The 16,035-nt window shown below is 40.3% G+C and overlaps 1 protein-coding gene across 2 annotated transcripts; it reads right to left on the bottom strand.

The window, feature by feature from the left end:
* Positions 1–1,146: 1,146 nt before the first annotated feature.
* Positions 1,147–14,434, bottom strand: rnf144b (ring finger protein 144B). 2 transcript variants are annotated; one of them, XM_022753408.1, is made up of 9 exons: positions 14,178–14,434; positions 10,951–11,047; positions 10,578–10,849; positions 9,081–9,185; positions 7,979–8,039; positions 6,491–6,704; positions 4,158–4,302; positions 3,856–3,945; positions 1,147–1,869 (listed from the first exon to the last, which is right to left on the bottom strand). In XM_022753408.1, the coding sequence occupies exons 3-9, from the start codon at positions 10,752–10,754 to the stop codon at positions 1,702–1,704; spliced, it is 960 nt and encodes a 319-aa protein (XP_022609129.1). In that variant the 5' UTR covers positions 10,755–10,849; positions 10,951–11,047; positions 14,178–14,434; the 3' UTR covers positions 1,147–1,701. The 2 variants fall into 2 exon arrangements, with proteins under 2 accessions (XP_022609129.1, XP_022609130.1); XM_022753409.1 differs by lacking the exon at positions 10,951–11,047.
* Between the last annotated feature and the right edge of the window lie 1,601 nt (positions 14,435–16,035).

Raw genomic sequence — 16,035 nt, 5'->3', positions numbered from 1 at the left:
TCTTGTATGTGTATGTATTTAAATCTTGGCTTCATACTTTTGGTTCAGTAATGAAGTTGGTGATAATGGCAGTTCATTTCTTTTCAGTACTTTACATTTGATTTAAATACTCCAGCTTCTCTCTCTCTCTCTCTCTACTTTTGTGTAACATAAAACATATCAGACTAATGTAATTATATTTTAAAATATTTTGCAAAACAAACTTAAAATTATAAATGAGGTACATGGTTGTAATTCATGTTGTTTGTAATTTATATACCAATCTGTATTTAGTAATGTATAGTCATATGGTCACACTGGTCACAAGTTATAAACAAATTAAATATATGTGAAAAAATAGATATTTGATCAAAATACATGTACAATATAATAATAATAATATAATGTTAATATATGGCTGTATACTCCTCTGGAGTTCTCAGGAATTTAGTTGTTTTTAATATTTCCATTGTCTTGACTAATATTAAGAATGTGTTGTTGTTTGTTGTGCATGAGTCTGTGTTAAAGAAAGAAAGAATAAGCTTAACCCAGCTCATGGCTTTCAGAATGAGTATTATGTGATAATAGATATACTTCACTTCCTTAAACCATTCTTCAAGTATTCAGTTCCTTTTTTTTTTTTTTACGTTTTTGCTCTTACTAACATTTGTACCCATCCATGCTGCTTTCATTTCCTTATAGTTGGGAGGTGAATCTTTATCCACAGCAGCACCTCAACATTATCCGCAGGGAAAACAACATATTTTCATTCCTGCTCTGTCAACTTCCAGTGTGCTTGTGGCCTTTATGCAAAGACAAAAGTGAAGAAATGAGGCATGAAACGATAAATGTAACTGGCAAACACGACACCACAAAGTTCAATACAGTGTGTTTATTTCAATTACAATGGCGCTTTTATAAAATATCTGATGCAGAAACATCAACAGAAATGTAGAAATGATAAGAGGATACCATACACACATAAACCATAAATACATATTAACACACTGTAGAAAAGTACACATTATCCTTTAGAGCCTTTGGTCTGGAACATACGCCAGGTGGCAACAACAAACATTCGCAGAAGAAAAGTTCTCTGTGCACCACTGAAGCCCTATCATATTTCATATCAGTATAGAATATACAGTGCACACATGATGCTGTTTGCCTTCTACCATTATGAAAGAATGTTTTGCTTTTTTTTTTAGGGATTTACAACCCTGTGGGATCCTGACAGTTGTCCATTTTCATAATGCTAAAATTTTTGCATAATATAAAGATAGAATGAAAGGCAAAGCAAAGACGACCAAGCACCAGGCACTGTAGAGTGAGGCACTTGAGCACCTAACACCTGTAGTTTGGCATCATGACATTTGGCACATGAGGGTGGCGTTGCACTTTTAACTGCATGTGTGTGTGCGTGTGTGTGTGTGTGTGTGTGAGAGAGAGAGAGAGAGAGAAACCTCTCCAGGAAAACTCCCACCGCCTTCTCCTTACAAACCTGTTGTGCATCTGCCAACAACTACGTGAGCGAGTTACATTCATTCTCTTCATATTTACACTTCCACCCTTATCCTGACGAGGCGTCCAGTCTGTCGCGTCGGGGGGAAAAGTGCTCCATTGTTCGATAAGTTTATTCTTTTCCACCACTTGCACATGCGCTTGTTGGTTTCCTTGGGCTTCGTCAGTGTATCCTGGATGGCCCAATGAGAGGGGGAGCTGCTATGATGTGGAGGAGTCTGGCTGGCTGAGGTCCCTCTTCCTTTTCTTCTTCTTCTTCTTGCCTCTGCAGGGCTTACAGACACAGCACAGGATGCAGGGCGAGGCCAGCAGGAGGAGCGGAGATGTCACCAGCACGATGATGCTGACCCCCACCAGGATTCCCACCACCTGATGGAGAACAATAACAAGGTCTTTAAAGCAGCACCACTCAATACTTTCATATTAACAATGGATCAAATGACTGTAATTTGACAGGAGTCGCTGACAGGGGCAAACCCACAGAGAATTATCACCACAGTTTCCCCCAGCTCCACCGAGCCTTCTTAGCACCTTTCTATTTCCTGTTTTGGTTTTACAGCCTGCAGCTTTATTGCTTTGCTTCACTCTCTTCCACTTTTAACACCAATAAGTCATTACACTACTATACACTGTGATATATTAGTGTCATTACTGTAGACAAATAAATCTATTGCTGAGGAGAGAGGCAGCCTTCAGCAGCCTCTACACTGCTCTCTACATTAGGTAAGATTCTACTACGTACAGTATATAACTCTGCAAAGCTTCACGTGATGAGGAGAGGTTGCTTTATGGCACAAAAGGTTTATATGGATCTTAAACTTCCAGTTGAAACCAGTGACAGACGGTTGGAGTGAAATGCTAATGGAAAAAAGGAACTCATCAACATACTGTTTGTGATACAATGCTATCAAGATTACGGGTAATGTGATATTTATAATCTCGAGACTCACTACAGTTAACAAAACCAAATCAGATCAGAGTCTGACTGAGTCACAGACAGACATTACTATTGGTTTCACTATGAAAATACTTTCTAACACTTCCAGTACTACTGAACATGTAGTTCTACATTATATATCAAAAGTATATGGACGCCCCTATCCACGTACTTCTGTGTACGTTCCGTCTCAATCTTGAAGCTAAATTATACAATGATATTCTGAGTGCACTTCCTACTTGATGGCAACAATTCGGGGAAAGGCTCTTTCCTGTTTCAACATGTTGCACAAAGAACATGGTTTCCCAAATTTTGTGTGAAAGAACTTGACTTGTGCAACCGACCCAATCCAACACCTGTGGGACGAACTGGAATGAGAGCCAAGACTTACTGCCCCAAATACAGCCGACCTCACTGACTCACCACTGACTTTGGGCTGTTATAGGAGCAAAACAAAAGCCATGGTTCAGGTGTCCATATACTTTTGGCCACGTAGTGTATACCAGCAGTCAGCATGATCATACAGCACATAATTTCAGATCTAAATCTAGACACAAATGCAGTATACAGTACACTGTGAATGTACAGTAGTGTGTGGAGGCAGCTCAGAAGGAATTTGTAACAAGCAGCTTGTAAAACTTAAAGGACCTGTTAGGCAAGGGTGTGACCAAGTTTCCCATGAGCTGTTTTTCAAGGAACAACTGTGCTGTTGTACTTTGACTCGCCAAGCACAGAGCAACGCAGGCACACCGAGACACAATAACTAAACTTGATACCAATCATGTGATAACGCACCAGAACCGGGAAAAGTAGAAAGAAAGTAGGTTTGGCGGCCAATTGTAGTTGTTTTGTTGAATGGGTGACGTCATTACAGAGCAGAGACTTGAGATTAGTGTGGGGATTAGTTCAGCTTAATGTCTGATAAAGGATTATTTGGGCACACTGGTGGAAAACAAAAAAAAAACTAACAACGAGCTAAAACAGACTTTGTAGGTCTTTAAAAGGAAATTCACCAATTCATACAGCAGCTGATAAACAGAACAGAGCTAATGACTGTTTCCCAAGTCAGATAGTGCATGAGGGTTTAAATACAGTCTGTTTGAAGCTTTTATTTAAAAGTAAAACATCCATAATGGAGGTTTTACTGTCCTGCGTCAGTTCAGTTCTTCTATTGTCCTCACCAGCAAGTACTTCAGCAGTGACTAACTGAATTGACAGCCAAACAGTGCAGCTGGGCTGGCGTCCAATACTGGTGGTGTGATGGAACAGTTTTACTAAAATCAAACCCATGCATGGAACAACCTACCACTCATGGATGGGTGGTGCTGCAGGCTAATCCATGCAGACAATGACCGCGTCACCACAAACCCTGAAATCAAAACTGTATGTCTGCTGTGCTGTCTGCTGAGCAGCCTCACCTGCGTTCTGTTCCACATCACAGAGGCCCTGGAGTGTCCCAGCTTGTTTCTGCACGGTCCCTTATCATAATGCCGCAGGAATATATCACCCTGCATTGACAAAACACACGTGCAGAGAGTGGAAATCAACAATTACACAGCATCTTCAGGCACAAGCTGGAGATAGTGAAACAGAGGCTGAGATGTTTTGAACTCATGAGCATAGTTTGAGTCTAAACAGGTGGCAAGGCAGTATAATAATGTTTCAACTGGGATCCAAAACCATGCATCACATCTGTGGGGTGGGTAGCAGCAAGACTCACATCCAGATTCTGCAGGCAGTACCAGCAGAAGGTGTGTTTGCAGCTCTTACACAGCATCTGTGCACAGCCCTGGTTCCTCTCTATGTAGATACCACACATAGGACACTGTTTGATGGGCATGTCAGAGTGGCTGTCGGAGCGGGCCCTGTGGATGGATGGAGAGAAAGACACAGGAGATATCAGGTATGCAGTTACTGGGGGGTCACGTTGTCGGAGTATGAAGCCATGAAGGCCTCAGGAGGCTCCAGGCAGAGTGTGAAGTCTTTATTTAGCAGCAGAGTGAAGGGTCAGCACTCACTTTGAGCTGGGTTAATTATTTTGGGAGGCAAAGGTATGAAGGAAGTATTCTCTAAGTACAATTCAGAGCCAGAGTTACTACTGACAACCTTGAAGTCATGAGGGTTTCAACAACCTGAGGAGTTTCCATTCTACAATTACAAAGAATTATACAACAGTTAGTTCCAACCAAGTAATTTGATTGGACGAGAGTCATTCCATGAGTCCTGATATAGAGTACAACCTTTAATCAGCGTTACATTAACGGTGGTTATCTTTCTTAGATTGTAACAAACTTTGCAAAGATGAAAATATTTCCAGAAATAACATTTGAATTAAATGATGTGTGGTCGTCAGAAGAGGATGAAGGGAAGAAGCCTGGATGCTTCAGCGCACTCCTGAGGTAACGTGTAGACAAAGCAGCAAGCTAGTGTGCAGGTCAGGAAAATGTTTGCATGTTGCTTAGTAACTGCTACTACTTTAAGTAACTACTTTTTTTGCTAGTTGCTAACATTACGTGTCTGCTTTCTCGCTGAGAACTGCTGCCTGATGATCATAAAACGAAAACGATGAGCTGAAAGTTGCTAAAACGGTTACAATTGAATGTTAGAGCCGAAGGGAACTGCAGAGTCAGGTGATGATTCTCTGGCTGTTACTACACATGATATCTTTCACATTAAAGCAGCTTTAAATTTGAGTTTAGTTCATCTGAGTATGACTCTTAGGAGATCTCTATATCGCTGCCCACATCTTCAAATGCATTCGGGATTAAGACAGATCTGGTGTGGTGCTCACTGAAGGCTGTTTCCCAGGATAGAAAAGCAACCAGGCTAATCAAATTTTTAAAAGCAGGAATAGGAATAGCAACATACTCCCACGGCAAAGCCAAAAAGTAGCTTGAGAATGTAGAGAAGCATGAATGAGACCAACAAACCTATACAGATTGTTCCAAGTCAATACACAGAAATAAAAACCAACATATTTATGTGAAAAATGTGAACTGCTCCTGGAAACTGCTACTGTAGCTACTGTGTCAGATGAAAATAATGAGGGTGGAACGGAAATGTGATTTGCCACAGACCAATTAGGAAATAACAACCACTCTCAGACAGAAAATGGTGAACAAGAACACACTGCCAAACTGAAATGACAAAGAAATGGCAGTTCTGTGTGATTATCAGGCTGGAAGGCTAGAGAAAGCAAAGCTCCTAAATGAACTGAATTAATAAATAAAATGTAAAAATCCTCTAAAATAATACATTTTTTATGGCTGATCAAAAACCTCTCAGGGGGAGTTGCACTAGGGGACTTTGGACTCTTAAGCATAGGTAATTGTAAAATCCTGGCTGCGGGCCTGGTACAATAACATTATGTCTGATGACTAAAGTTTATATCATGTTCTAACCTAAACCACTCTACCCACGTCTGCTCCATCCTCCACGGCACACTGCAGAGACCACGGCTTCACTACAGTGCATTGGCTCTGTCTGTACAGTGGACTAATTGGTTCATTGCACATCCTTCACCTCCCTTTGGCACAGAGACAATGGATTCCAATACAACTCAGTGACTCTCCAATGACATCAGTCCGTCTGGCAGAAGAGCAGTAATGTAACTTTACAACAGGGACTACACAGAGGGCACAGCTGAGGAATACTAGGCTATAAATCCTGAAATAAAGTTTGTATTCAGCTCCCAGCCTTCACTGGGAGACGGGGAACTACACATCCCTTATATGATCTATTCAATGTAAATATCCTGCCGCAATAGATAACATGGAAGGATGGCATTTTCCTCATAAAATAAAAAAAATGGAATTGAAAAGGTAATAAAAGGATAAATATATATCAGCTTTTGGAATTTAAATTGTTAATAAAACCAATTAATGCCATCATGAGTGAATTACCAGTCTGTTTACTGCACTAACAAGTGTTTCTTTGTAGACACCCTCAGTCTGAACTCTCATCCTGCTTTCAGCACAGTATCTTTTTCAAAGTGCAACTCAGACTGTGTGGCTGGAGGCAGTGGGCGGCTGACTAAACAGCGAGCTGACTGACCTGCTTTCATGAGAGGGAGAGGGTGACATCATGGGCTGGCGTTCGGGGCAGGTATGGCTGTCCTGCCAGGGCCCTCTGCACCCAGAGCAGAAGACAGTGTGACAGGTGAGGCAGGGCACAGCGGTGGGCTGGCCCTCGGTGCTTGGCTGCACTTTGCACACCGCCTGGCACTCAAGCACTGGGCACCAGGCTTTACTGGGGTCCAACTTCACTCCTGCAAAAAGCAAAGAGGGGATGTGAGTGCACATTTAAGAAGTAGGAGCAGAAGTATTACATACTAAATAAATGCATGTTTTGCAGCTCTCTATAGCAAGGTTATATTAGCTAATCTGACTTAGAGCAATCTCACAAAAAATAGCTTTTCATGTCCGGGATGTTTTTAAAACAAAAAGAATAAGTTCTAAAACAATTAGTCAATTACTCAATTATTCGATCAACAGAAAAATCACTGAACAAAAATTTGTCAAAATCACTTCTCAAACTAAAAAGCCTGACTGATTTGCTGGGTTTTTTTCTATTTTATATCATTTAAAATATTTTTGGGTTTTGGACTGTAGACAAGAAAATCAAGTCCCTTCAACCAACCAGAATATTGGACAAAATAAAATCAAGTTAATCAAATCAAAAGTGATCAAATCTGATGATAAGATATTTCAGTCTTGACCAAAGTGGTGGACAGACCAACCACTAGAACTGACATAGCAATCCCTAGCTAGCATGACTGAAAACAGAAATGATACCTAAATCTCACAAATACATTGTTCTCATTTCCAGCTGGCTATCTAAGAAGAAAAAATTCATCAATAAATCATATACATCTGACATTTCACAACCAAAACAAAAACCTGGAGTTTTAATGGGCTGACTCAGATCCACTTCACCAGTTCATATTTTCATTGTGAATCATAAGGGAAGGGAAACACTGTTTCAAAACAGCCTGTATTTTGTACTGTATTTATACTTCCAATATTATGAGTTTTATGATTTATGGTCTGAGTAAACAATAACTATTATTGGCTTTACAGCATATTGTTACTGTGCAACTACAAAAGAACAATTTACAAACTGAGGTTAGTTTACCTTGTAGCTATACTAAAGGCAAACTAACCTCAGTTTGCAATTTGTAAATGTCAACAGAAACCTATTATTCCAACACAGGACCATGAGGAAATTTGCCTTCACAAACATATCCACAATACAAGTGCAATCAGTTACACACAAGTCATACAATTTATTTGCAATCAAAAGTACTTCAAATTTATCAGAATAGTTAGTCTCTTAAAGCATTTGTTATTGAATTTCCTGAAGGTATTAAAGCCACAGTTTCAGTGACCTTCTGGATAATACTGGAGGTCCCACAGTATCTCAGGCATGTGAAGCTCTGTACTCTGTGGGGCTGCTTAGTCTAATGCCCCCAGCTGAAGTGTGACCTGAAATAGCCCCACACCCTGTCACCAGTCATCAGCATGCTAATACACCAATACCTACCCCTCTCAAACTTCACACGCTGATACAGCTCCACCTGATCAGCTGCAGCCAGGCTGGCTATCTGCAATCACAGAGCACAGAAAAAGGCTTTAGTCATCGATTGTTCAGTTAGAGCTCTGACAATTAATTTTGTGTGTATGCACTGACACAGAGATCACATGGGGTTAAAACTAACATTTTTGGATTTTCATACAGCTTCACTGCAGGTTTCCTGCATCTGTAAACCCTTATGGATAAATGCAAAAACATGGTAGTCAAGATTAAAAGGGGACTGTTTTGTGTACTTGCAATACTTCAAAGATCATCTAGGATCAACTGGTCACCTAGCAACTGCAAATTGCTGCATTACTAAGTCACGTCAGAGAAAAAAAGGGGTTGACTGCAACATTGCAAATTTTAAAAGCCAGTAAGACTGACAAAATTCTTTGTTTCTCACTCCAATGTTTTAAGATTAAAGTAAGTATTAAAACTGCTTGTAGTGTATGCTATTTTCCCTAAGCAATGCTTTATGTATGTCTAACACATGCTTAATTTCACGACTGCACAACACAGGATAAAAATTCTACAGTCAAAGCAATTCTATCTCAGACTGCGGGTCAGTGAGCGCTGTTCAAGAGGCTTTTCTAACAGTAAGAGTCTTAATGCAGAATTTCCATTCGTTTGTGAATCAGCAGTTCAGGTACTGTGTAGAAGCTACGGTGTCCAACAGCTCATAGTTTCACTTTCTGTCTGACTGCTCACATTACCACATGTCACTCTTCATTCTCAAAAACAAAGAGAAATTCCTCAGAAACGTTGTTAAGGCTGGCTAAACAGGATTTTCACAAAACTTCATCTTAGCTCATTCAGCCCACACAATTTTAAAAACATAAGGCTGAAAATCCAAGTTCATGATTTGGCTTGCAGAACTCTGGACTGGAAAAAAACTGGTTGAGCCAGCAACTAAGAAACTTAAGAAATATTCCTGTAGGTTTCCAATGAACGAAGCCCGAAAACGTTTGCCTCAAACAGGTTTTTTACAGCTTTTACAGCGTCTAAAGACTCCTTGCTTGTTTTGGTTTCACTCATGACCTACATATCACCGGTTTTAAACAGGACATACCTCAGAGTCCAGTAGCACGCCAGACTTTTGGCAGGCCATATCTGGGCAGGTGATGGGTGCCCCCCCACCCTCCATGATGGCCAGCTGAACATACTGCTGCAAACACTGGAGAGGGAGGAACAACACAGATACTGAATGGAACCAGTAGTTCTGTAATAGATCACAAATGTCATGCCCTTGCAAAAAGCAATATATCTAACAATATATCATAATCATACATTTTATTTTAACCATCCAGTCTGAACCAGAGAATCTGCTAATGACAGATGTAGTGAAATGCAAAGAAAACAAAGAGAAAATGAGCAAACAGGCCAAACTAAATGCCACGAGTTCCTCCTCAGCAATCACACGTCAAAAGTCATATGTTACCTCAGCCATGAAATATGGAAGACTAAGAGGAACTATGTAAACATTTCGCAAGGGCAGACAGTTTAGAGGAACAGAAAATAAGAACATTTAAATGTCACTTTTCTGTGGAAGGTGGAATAAATCTAACACAGAATTCTGCTAAATACAAACTTGTGCTTATCATGTGCTTTCTTATGAAACATGATGTGCTGTTCATCCAAAAACTGAACTGGATTTTTTTTTAAAACACACGAACAATAGCCTGTGGTCACGAACTAGACTGGAGGAGATATTTCAGGTTTATACAATGCAGTCCAACTGATAAGTAGGCCTTACAGTATCCAGTTCCCTCCTTCTTCCCCTGTGACACTGTGTATGTGTGTGTGTTTTATCTGTGTGACCTTGTGCATGCAACACTGACAACTTAGCTAGCATGGACAGAGTTTAACACCTGCCACTATCTGACAACCTTTCTGTGTCAGGGCATAACACCAACATCTCAGTTTCTATAGACCAAGCAGGCACATATTACAGTGTAGTAGCAGACCTCTATAATTCTGTAATAAATAATTATACAAATCATAGTCTTAAAAAGGTTCTCTCATAGTTGAAAACACTTTGAGGAGATATTTAAGAGTTCCAAAAAGTTGGTAAAGAAAAATTTCAACAGCTTGGATAAATCATAAACAATTTCCAAGAGCAATTCAAAGAAAACATATATATATAAGAGAAAGTCAGTCCTGTGCTGAAACGGCTTTGTTTCACTTCAACGTGCAAGATTTGGCAATAAAAGGATCTATTTTTAGATCTTGAAGCAGGAAGTGGTGCTGCAATAAAGAGGAGCATCCCATTCCAACTAATTTAAACGCTGGAGATTTGCCTAAATTACCCAAAAAAAAAAAGTCTGATCTTGGATCTTTTGTGAAATCTTCGCCGCCCACAGAGAGTGACTAAAAACATGAGCAATATAAGCGGAGGATAAAGGCTTCTTTCTCTAAATATAGCCTGGAGGATTCCCACTCTGTAACTAAGGTTAACAAGTTTTATTCCCATTGCAGCAAGTGTGTCCTTCACAGTTTAAGCAAACACTTAAATATTAGTATTATCTACTGTAAATGTCTTCAATGAACTGGACACGTCTCTACTCACTGCTGTGCAGAAGTTGCAGTTGCAGCTTTGCAGTTCCCTGGTGGCTGCAGATGGCTGCTCACTGAGGCACAGCTTGCAAAAGACCTCGGGCCCCGGCTGGGAGTCAGTGCCGGCCTCAGGGGTCCCGGGTGCCGAGTCCCTGGCTTCCTGGCTCAGGGAAGGACTCCTGCTGGCCATGAAGGGGCAAGGCAGGCGGGCAGGGAAGTACGGAGGAATCAGGCTGCTCCTAGCCCTTCTGCTAGGGACGGAGAGGAGCTACAGCCTCCATATTCCTGAAAACAGAAACAGCACATATCTGTTTGTTTCTTCCGCATAGGTGTAACACTGTGCTTCTCCTTTGTTACACTTTACATAACTTCTGACAGCACCGCACCTTGTTTCTGGAACCTGTCATTCATTCTGGTAACTGGTATAAGAACTGTGATGACTTCACTTGTTCCTGAAGCAATACATTTCCTTTGTCTTGTTGCCTGAGAGACAAATAAGTCATTGTTTAAAGCTGCGTGGTGCATGAAGCAAAACATAATTATGTGTAATTCCTGCAGTAATAGTGATTACTCATCATGTCTGTTGTTACTAAATAAATGGAGCCATATTTAAGGCCAAAGTCCAAGGTTTGTGTTTACTGTGTCTACAGTTATTGACAAGCTCCTCGATCATTCTGACAGGAAGAATTGATCGTCAATCACTTTTAGAAACATGGTAAATACAGACTGATGGAGCTACAGTATTGTTCCGCATGTAATGTCAAAAATACAGGGGGAGAAGGATGGAAAAGAGGGAAATCAACTATAAAATGAATAGCTTTAAAAACCTTTTGGCTAAAATTAACTGATTAATGACAGGAAACAGAGATTAACGACGATAGCATGCTATAAGCTACATTTCTGAACATTTCAAAGTTTCTAATGTGCAGCTCTTGCAGAGAAATGACACAAAACTAAAGGAAAGGAAAATTTGTAAAATATGTGTTTTAATGTGAAATTACCCATTTAACAGGACTAAGAATCATCCTGTGAGACAGCAGACAGCAGTGCTTTGAGATAAACGTCAGTAACATGCTCACAATAATGCTAATGTTTACCATGTTCACCATCTTAGCTTAGTGTGTTAGCATGCTATCATTTGCCACATACAGTAAACACTACAGGGGAGTGATGTTAGCGAGTAATTAAACGAGTAGTTTTGCAGGTATTTGGTCATAAACCAAAGTACTGGAAATACATGAATTTTGACCAGATATGAGTTTGAGTATTTGATGTAAAACAGATATGATATTTACCATCCTAGTTTATTGTGTTAGCATGCTTACATTGGTAGACGTTAACAGGGCAAGATGGAAAGTCAAAGGATCACCAAAGTTATTACAATTCACCCTGAGGGGAACATACTCTGTACAAATTTCATGGCAATCCATTCAGTTGTTGAGAAATTTCTCTAAAAATCACGATGTCAACCCTCATATTGGTGCAAGGGCAAAGGTCAGGAGATCACCAGTCTTTGGGATTCGTCCTCTTGGGAACAAGAAAATAGACACAAACTCTTGTGACAATCTTGTGCCAATAGTTCAGATATATCAGTCTGGATCAAAGTAGTGGACCAACCAACCAACAGACTGACATTGCCATCCATGTTGCTAGACTGATTCAAAAAATACTAAAATGGTGTATTACACAAAAACGGTTTAATTACATCATCAAGCATAAATTTAATCTGTGACTTCCACCTTTAGTTATCAGACATTTGTACTAGTTACATATTTTGGGACAGCGGAACCAGAGGTGGGTGGATAATAAAGGCCTAATCTGGTGTTTAAGGGAACTGAAGTCACCAAACCTAAAAAAATCATCCCTTTGGTTGATTTGGCTTCCCAATCCCAAAAAGCATGAGAAATAATAACACCATAATCTGGGATTTGTGATTAATCCTGTAGATAACAGCGGTTAGACACAGAACAGGGTCACACAGGAAACAGTGGCGTTAAAAACACACTCTGCAGCCTAAGCGGCTGTTGAAATCACATATTATCCCACACACAATGTTCTCTATTTCAGCAGGCTGTTAAAGCTGGCAGGAAACTTCGGAGCAGTTCAGTCGATACAGCCACCGCCACCACCAGTGTCCTAAATTTTTCAGTGAGTGCTCTTTTATTGTGTACTATTGATCCCTGATGGCATACATGCAGATCAGTGATGGTGGAGCTCATGGAGCACGTTGGTATTTCTGCACTGTCATGGGGTATCCTGCACCGCTTTCAGACAGGCGCGCCGAGCGGGCAGCAGCACGTCATCCCACAATGCTGTCAGCCTGTCCTGTCCTGCACAACCAGCTCCATGGTCTCACAGGGGAAAATAACAGGTTTCTTGTCAGCTAGCTTTGCTGTGTGGAAACTCCTATGTGTTTAATAGCAGGGTGAAGCCTGTCATTACAGAACAACTTTAAAGTTTGGAGGAACTTGAGATTACCTGGGTAGCTATCTTTCAATAGATGAGGCTGATAGAAGTGAGCTGAATGTGTCATCCAACTTTGATATGACAGATATTAAGCAGTTTAATTGATCATTTATGATTATTTTATTCTAATGACACATAATGATCAGAATTAATACTTTACTGAATGTTTGCACGTGGCACTACATTTAAATATATTAAATGTCAGTAAAATGCTGACAAACAAAATCTTATCTTAAGACCTCACTATCAATGCTGGCCTTGAAAAGCCCATCCTGACTGCAGTCCTTCCACTGAGAAGCAATCAAACAGAGAATAAGAGCCTGCATTCAAACTTGAATCTTCACTGTTAGAGCAATTCATTAATCAAAACGGCCTTGTGTGCAAACAGTTCCTTTTAGGTGTGGAGCTGACCATTCAGTGATTAGCAGTCCCCATGAATCAAGGCTTAGATGGCATTCCTGCCATGGGTTTGATGGGGGATCAAAGCATCATTGTTGGCCAGAGAGGCAGAGATGGAAAACCAGATCTGCCTGGTGAAAAGCTGCTGCTGCCTCTACACAGACTGCCACTGTGCTGGAGAGGAGGCAGCTGGGCAGTGGGCTCAGGGAGTGTGTAGCAGCATTTATATGGCATCATTCACACAGCTGCAATCATGCTCCGGTCTGTGTCTCTGTAGATTTCTGGCCCAATAAGCTGTGTGCTTTTGGGAGTGAGTCTAAAACAAGAGCAGATAAAGCTGCACTGTATGAAGAAAATAAATTGTTTGGAAAATGCAAACCTTCATTTAGTGTACAGCAGTTTTACCAGAATAACTGTGGAGGATACTGAACTGGACAGATGTGATTTAAAGGTATTATCCTCAATTCCTAAAAGGACAGTAGTTTGCTTTAAGTGCATATTTTTGGTACCTGAAGTATCTTCATGTTAGCATGACAAGGTACAGTGTAATATCTAATGTATTACAGTGCATTCAACCAGACCACACATGAAACCTGACGCATCCCTCTCAAGGTTGCATACTCCCATAGGTCAAAACTCAAATACTGACGCATTTATTACACTATATCACAAACGGCCTCGGTAAAAGATGTTCCACGAGCTGCAGACAAAAGCCATATGAGCAGAGCAGAGAGAGGGGGGCACCTACCTTTCTTGTGGACCACTGGGTGTAGGAGCTGCCCAAGTCCAGATCCACAGCCGCAGTGCTCCTATTACTGTGGCACAGACACATGTGTTGATACAGTCTGCTGTTACAGTAACCTCTGCTGTCACTGCTGCCGGACTCCGCGTTTCTCACACCCACACCGGGCTTAAAGAGAAACTAAAAACATGTTGAGACGTCCTGCTCGCTGCTGTCTGCTCCGTGTGTGTGTGTGTGTGTGTGTATATATATGTGTGTGTGTGTGTGTGCGTGTGTGTGTGTGTGTGTGTGTGTGTGTGTGTGTGTGTGTGTGTGTGTGTGTGTGTGTGTGTGTCAGCTCTGCTCTTCTGTTTTGTTTCCATCCAGGAAGCTGTGCTGCTCTCCACAGATTTCCACTCTTGACTGCTCCTGCTGGTTATTTCACTGAACTCGTGCTGCTTTCAGGGGCAGTCGGAAAAATGGATGTCACACGTGTGGTAGGTTGGCGCCCTCTGCGTTCAGTTCTGGTATAGCATTCTTACTTAACATCATTTGTGATAGGATGATTAATCTTGATATAGAATTAGATATAATTAGTTAGTAACTCTATTATGCCAATTTGATACTTTTGGTTGGTTTGCATTTGGGGAAACAAAGCTATAAAAGTGAGGTTGATATTTTGTGGTTGCTGGACATTCAATTTAACAAAACAAAGTTATACCTACATTTACAAGGGACTGACAGTCAAGTTTCATATATAGCCTGGTAACTCTAAAGCTGTTATTTTTGGAACTTTACTCATCATATTGACTTCCTGTTTACAGTTGATTACGCTACAGAGGTTTCATAAACAATCACAGCAACTGCATCATCAGTGACAACACTCTCCATTACACCACTGCAGAGATTACCATGTTTAATGCAGCACCTAAAATCTAAAAGTGACCTTAATTGAACATGAGTTAGAGAAACAAAGAGACTGTATTATGTTCAGCCAACAGCTGTTTAGTTACTTTGGCAATCCCCACTCTATCAAAGTTTTTCCAGTGTTAACACTTTGCAGACCTGTTGAGCAGTGGGAAAGTAACACAAGTTACGCAAGTACTGTACAATTTTTAAGATACTGTACTGCTACTTTATTCTTCTACCTCACTTCATGTCTGTGTGCGGAGTGTACATTTTCCTCCACTGCATTTATCTGACAGCCATAGTCACTAGTTACTTTTAAAATTAAGATTTTACATCAAAAAGCATAGACACATATAAAATGTAATATGAAACTCCTTGAAGATGTCTGAGTTGTTAGCAGCTCGACCAAAGAGACATTTCACTTTTATATAATTGTTTGAGGCACAAAGAAAAGCAAATATTAGAGAAAAATCACAAAATATAACACATAACACAAATTCATGTAGTAGCGGCAGTAACTTTGTTTTTTTTCCCTCCCCTATTAACCATCTCACAACTATGCTACTATGTTAACATTAGGTTGGTCTAAACTACCTACTTTAAAGTGAGTTAAAAGTAGCTCCACCTTGTCCAGCTACAGCAGGTTAATGCTAATTATACACTGATGCATTAATATTAATGCAATAATGTAATACATGATAACCAGGTGCCAAGCACTTTTACTTTTAATACTTCAAGTGCACTTTGCAGAGAATACTTAGGCTATGTACCTTTACTTAAACTTAACTTTGACTGCAAGACTTTTATTTGAGGTATTTTTACATGATTGTATTAGTACTGTTACTTAATTGAGAGGTGAAATTAGCTAATCCTGTTGCTTGACCTTTTAATTGAATGACATCTTTGTTGTTTGCACATAGAGGTGATTACGTTTAGCCAAAAGTTCAGTAGGAATAAGAGTGAGAAAAATTTGGAT

This window comes from Seriola dumerili, unplaced genomic scaffold, assembly GCF_002260705.1.
Source record: "Seriola dumerili isolate Sdu_G_001 unplaced genomic scaffold, Sdu_1.0 BDQW01000191.1, whole genome shotgun sequence".
Classification (NCBI taxonomy): Eukaryota; Metazoa; Chordata; class Actinopteri; order Carangiformes; family Carangidae; genus Seriola; species Seriola dumerili.
This window is presented reverse-complemented; position numbering and strand designations above follow the sequence as displayed.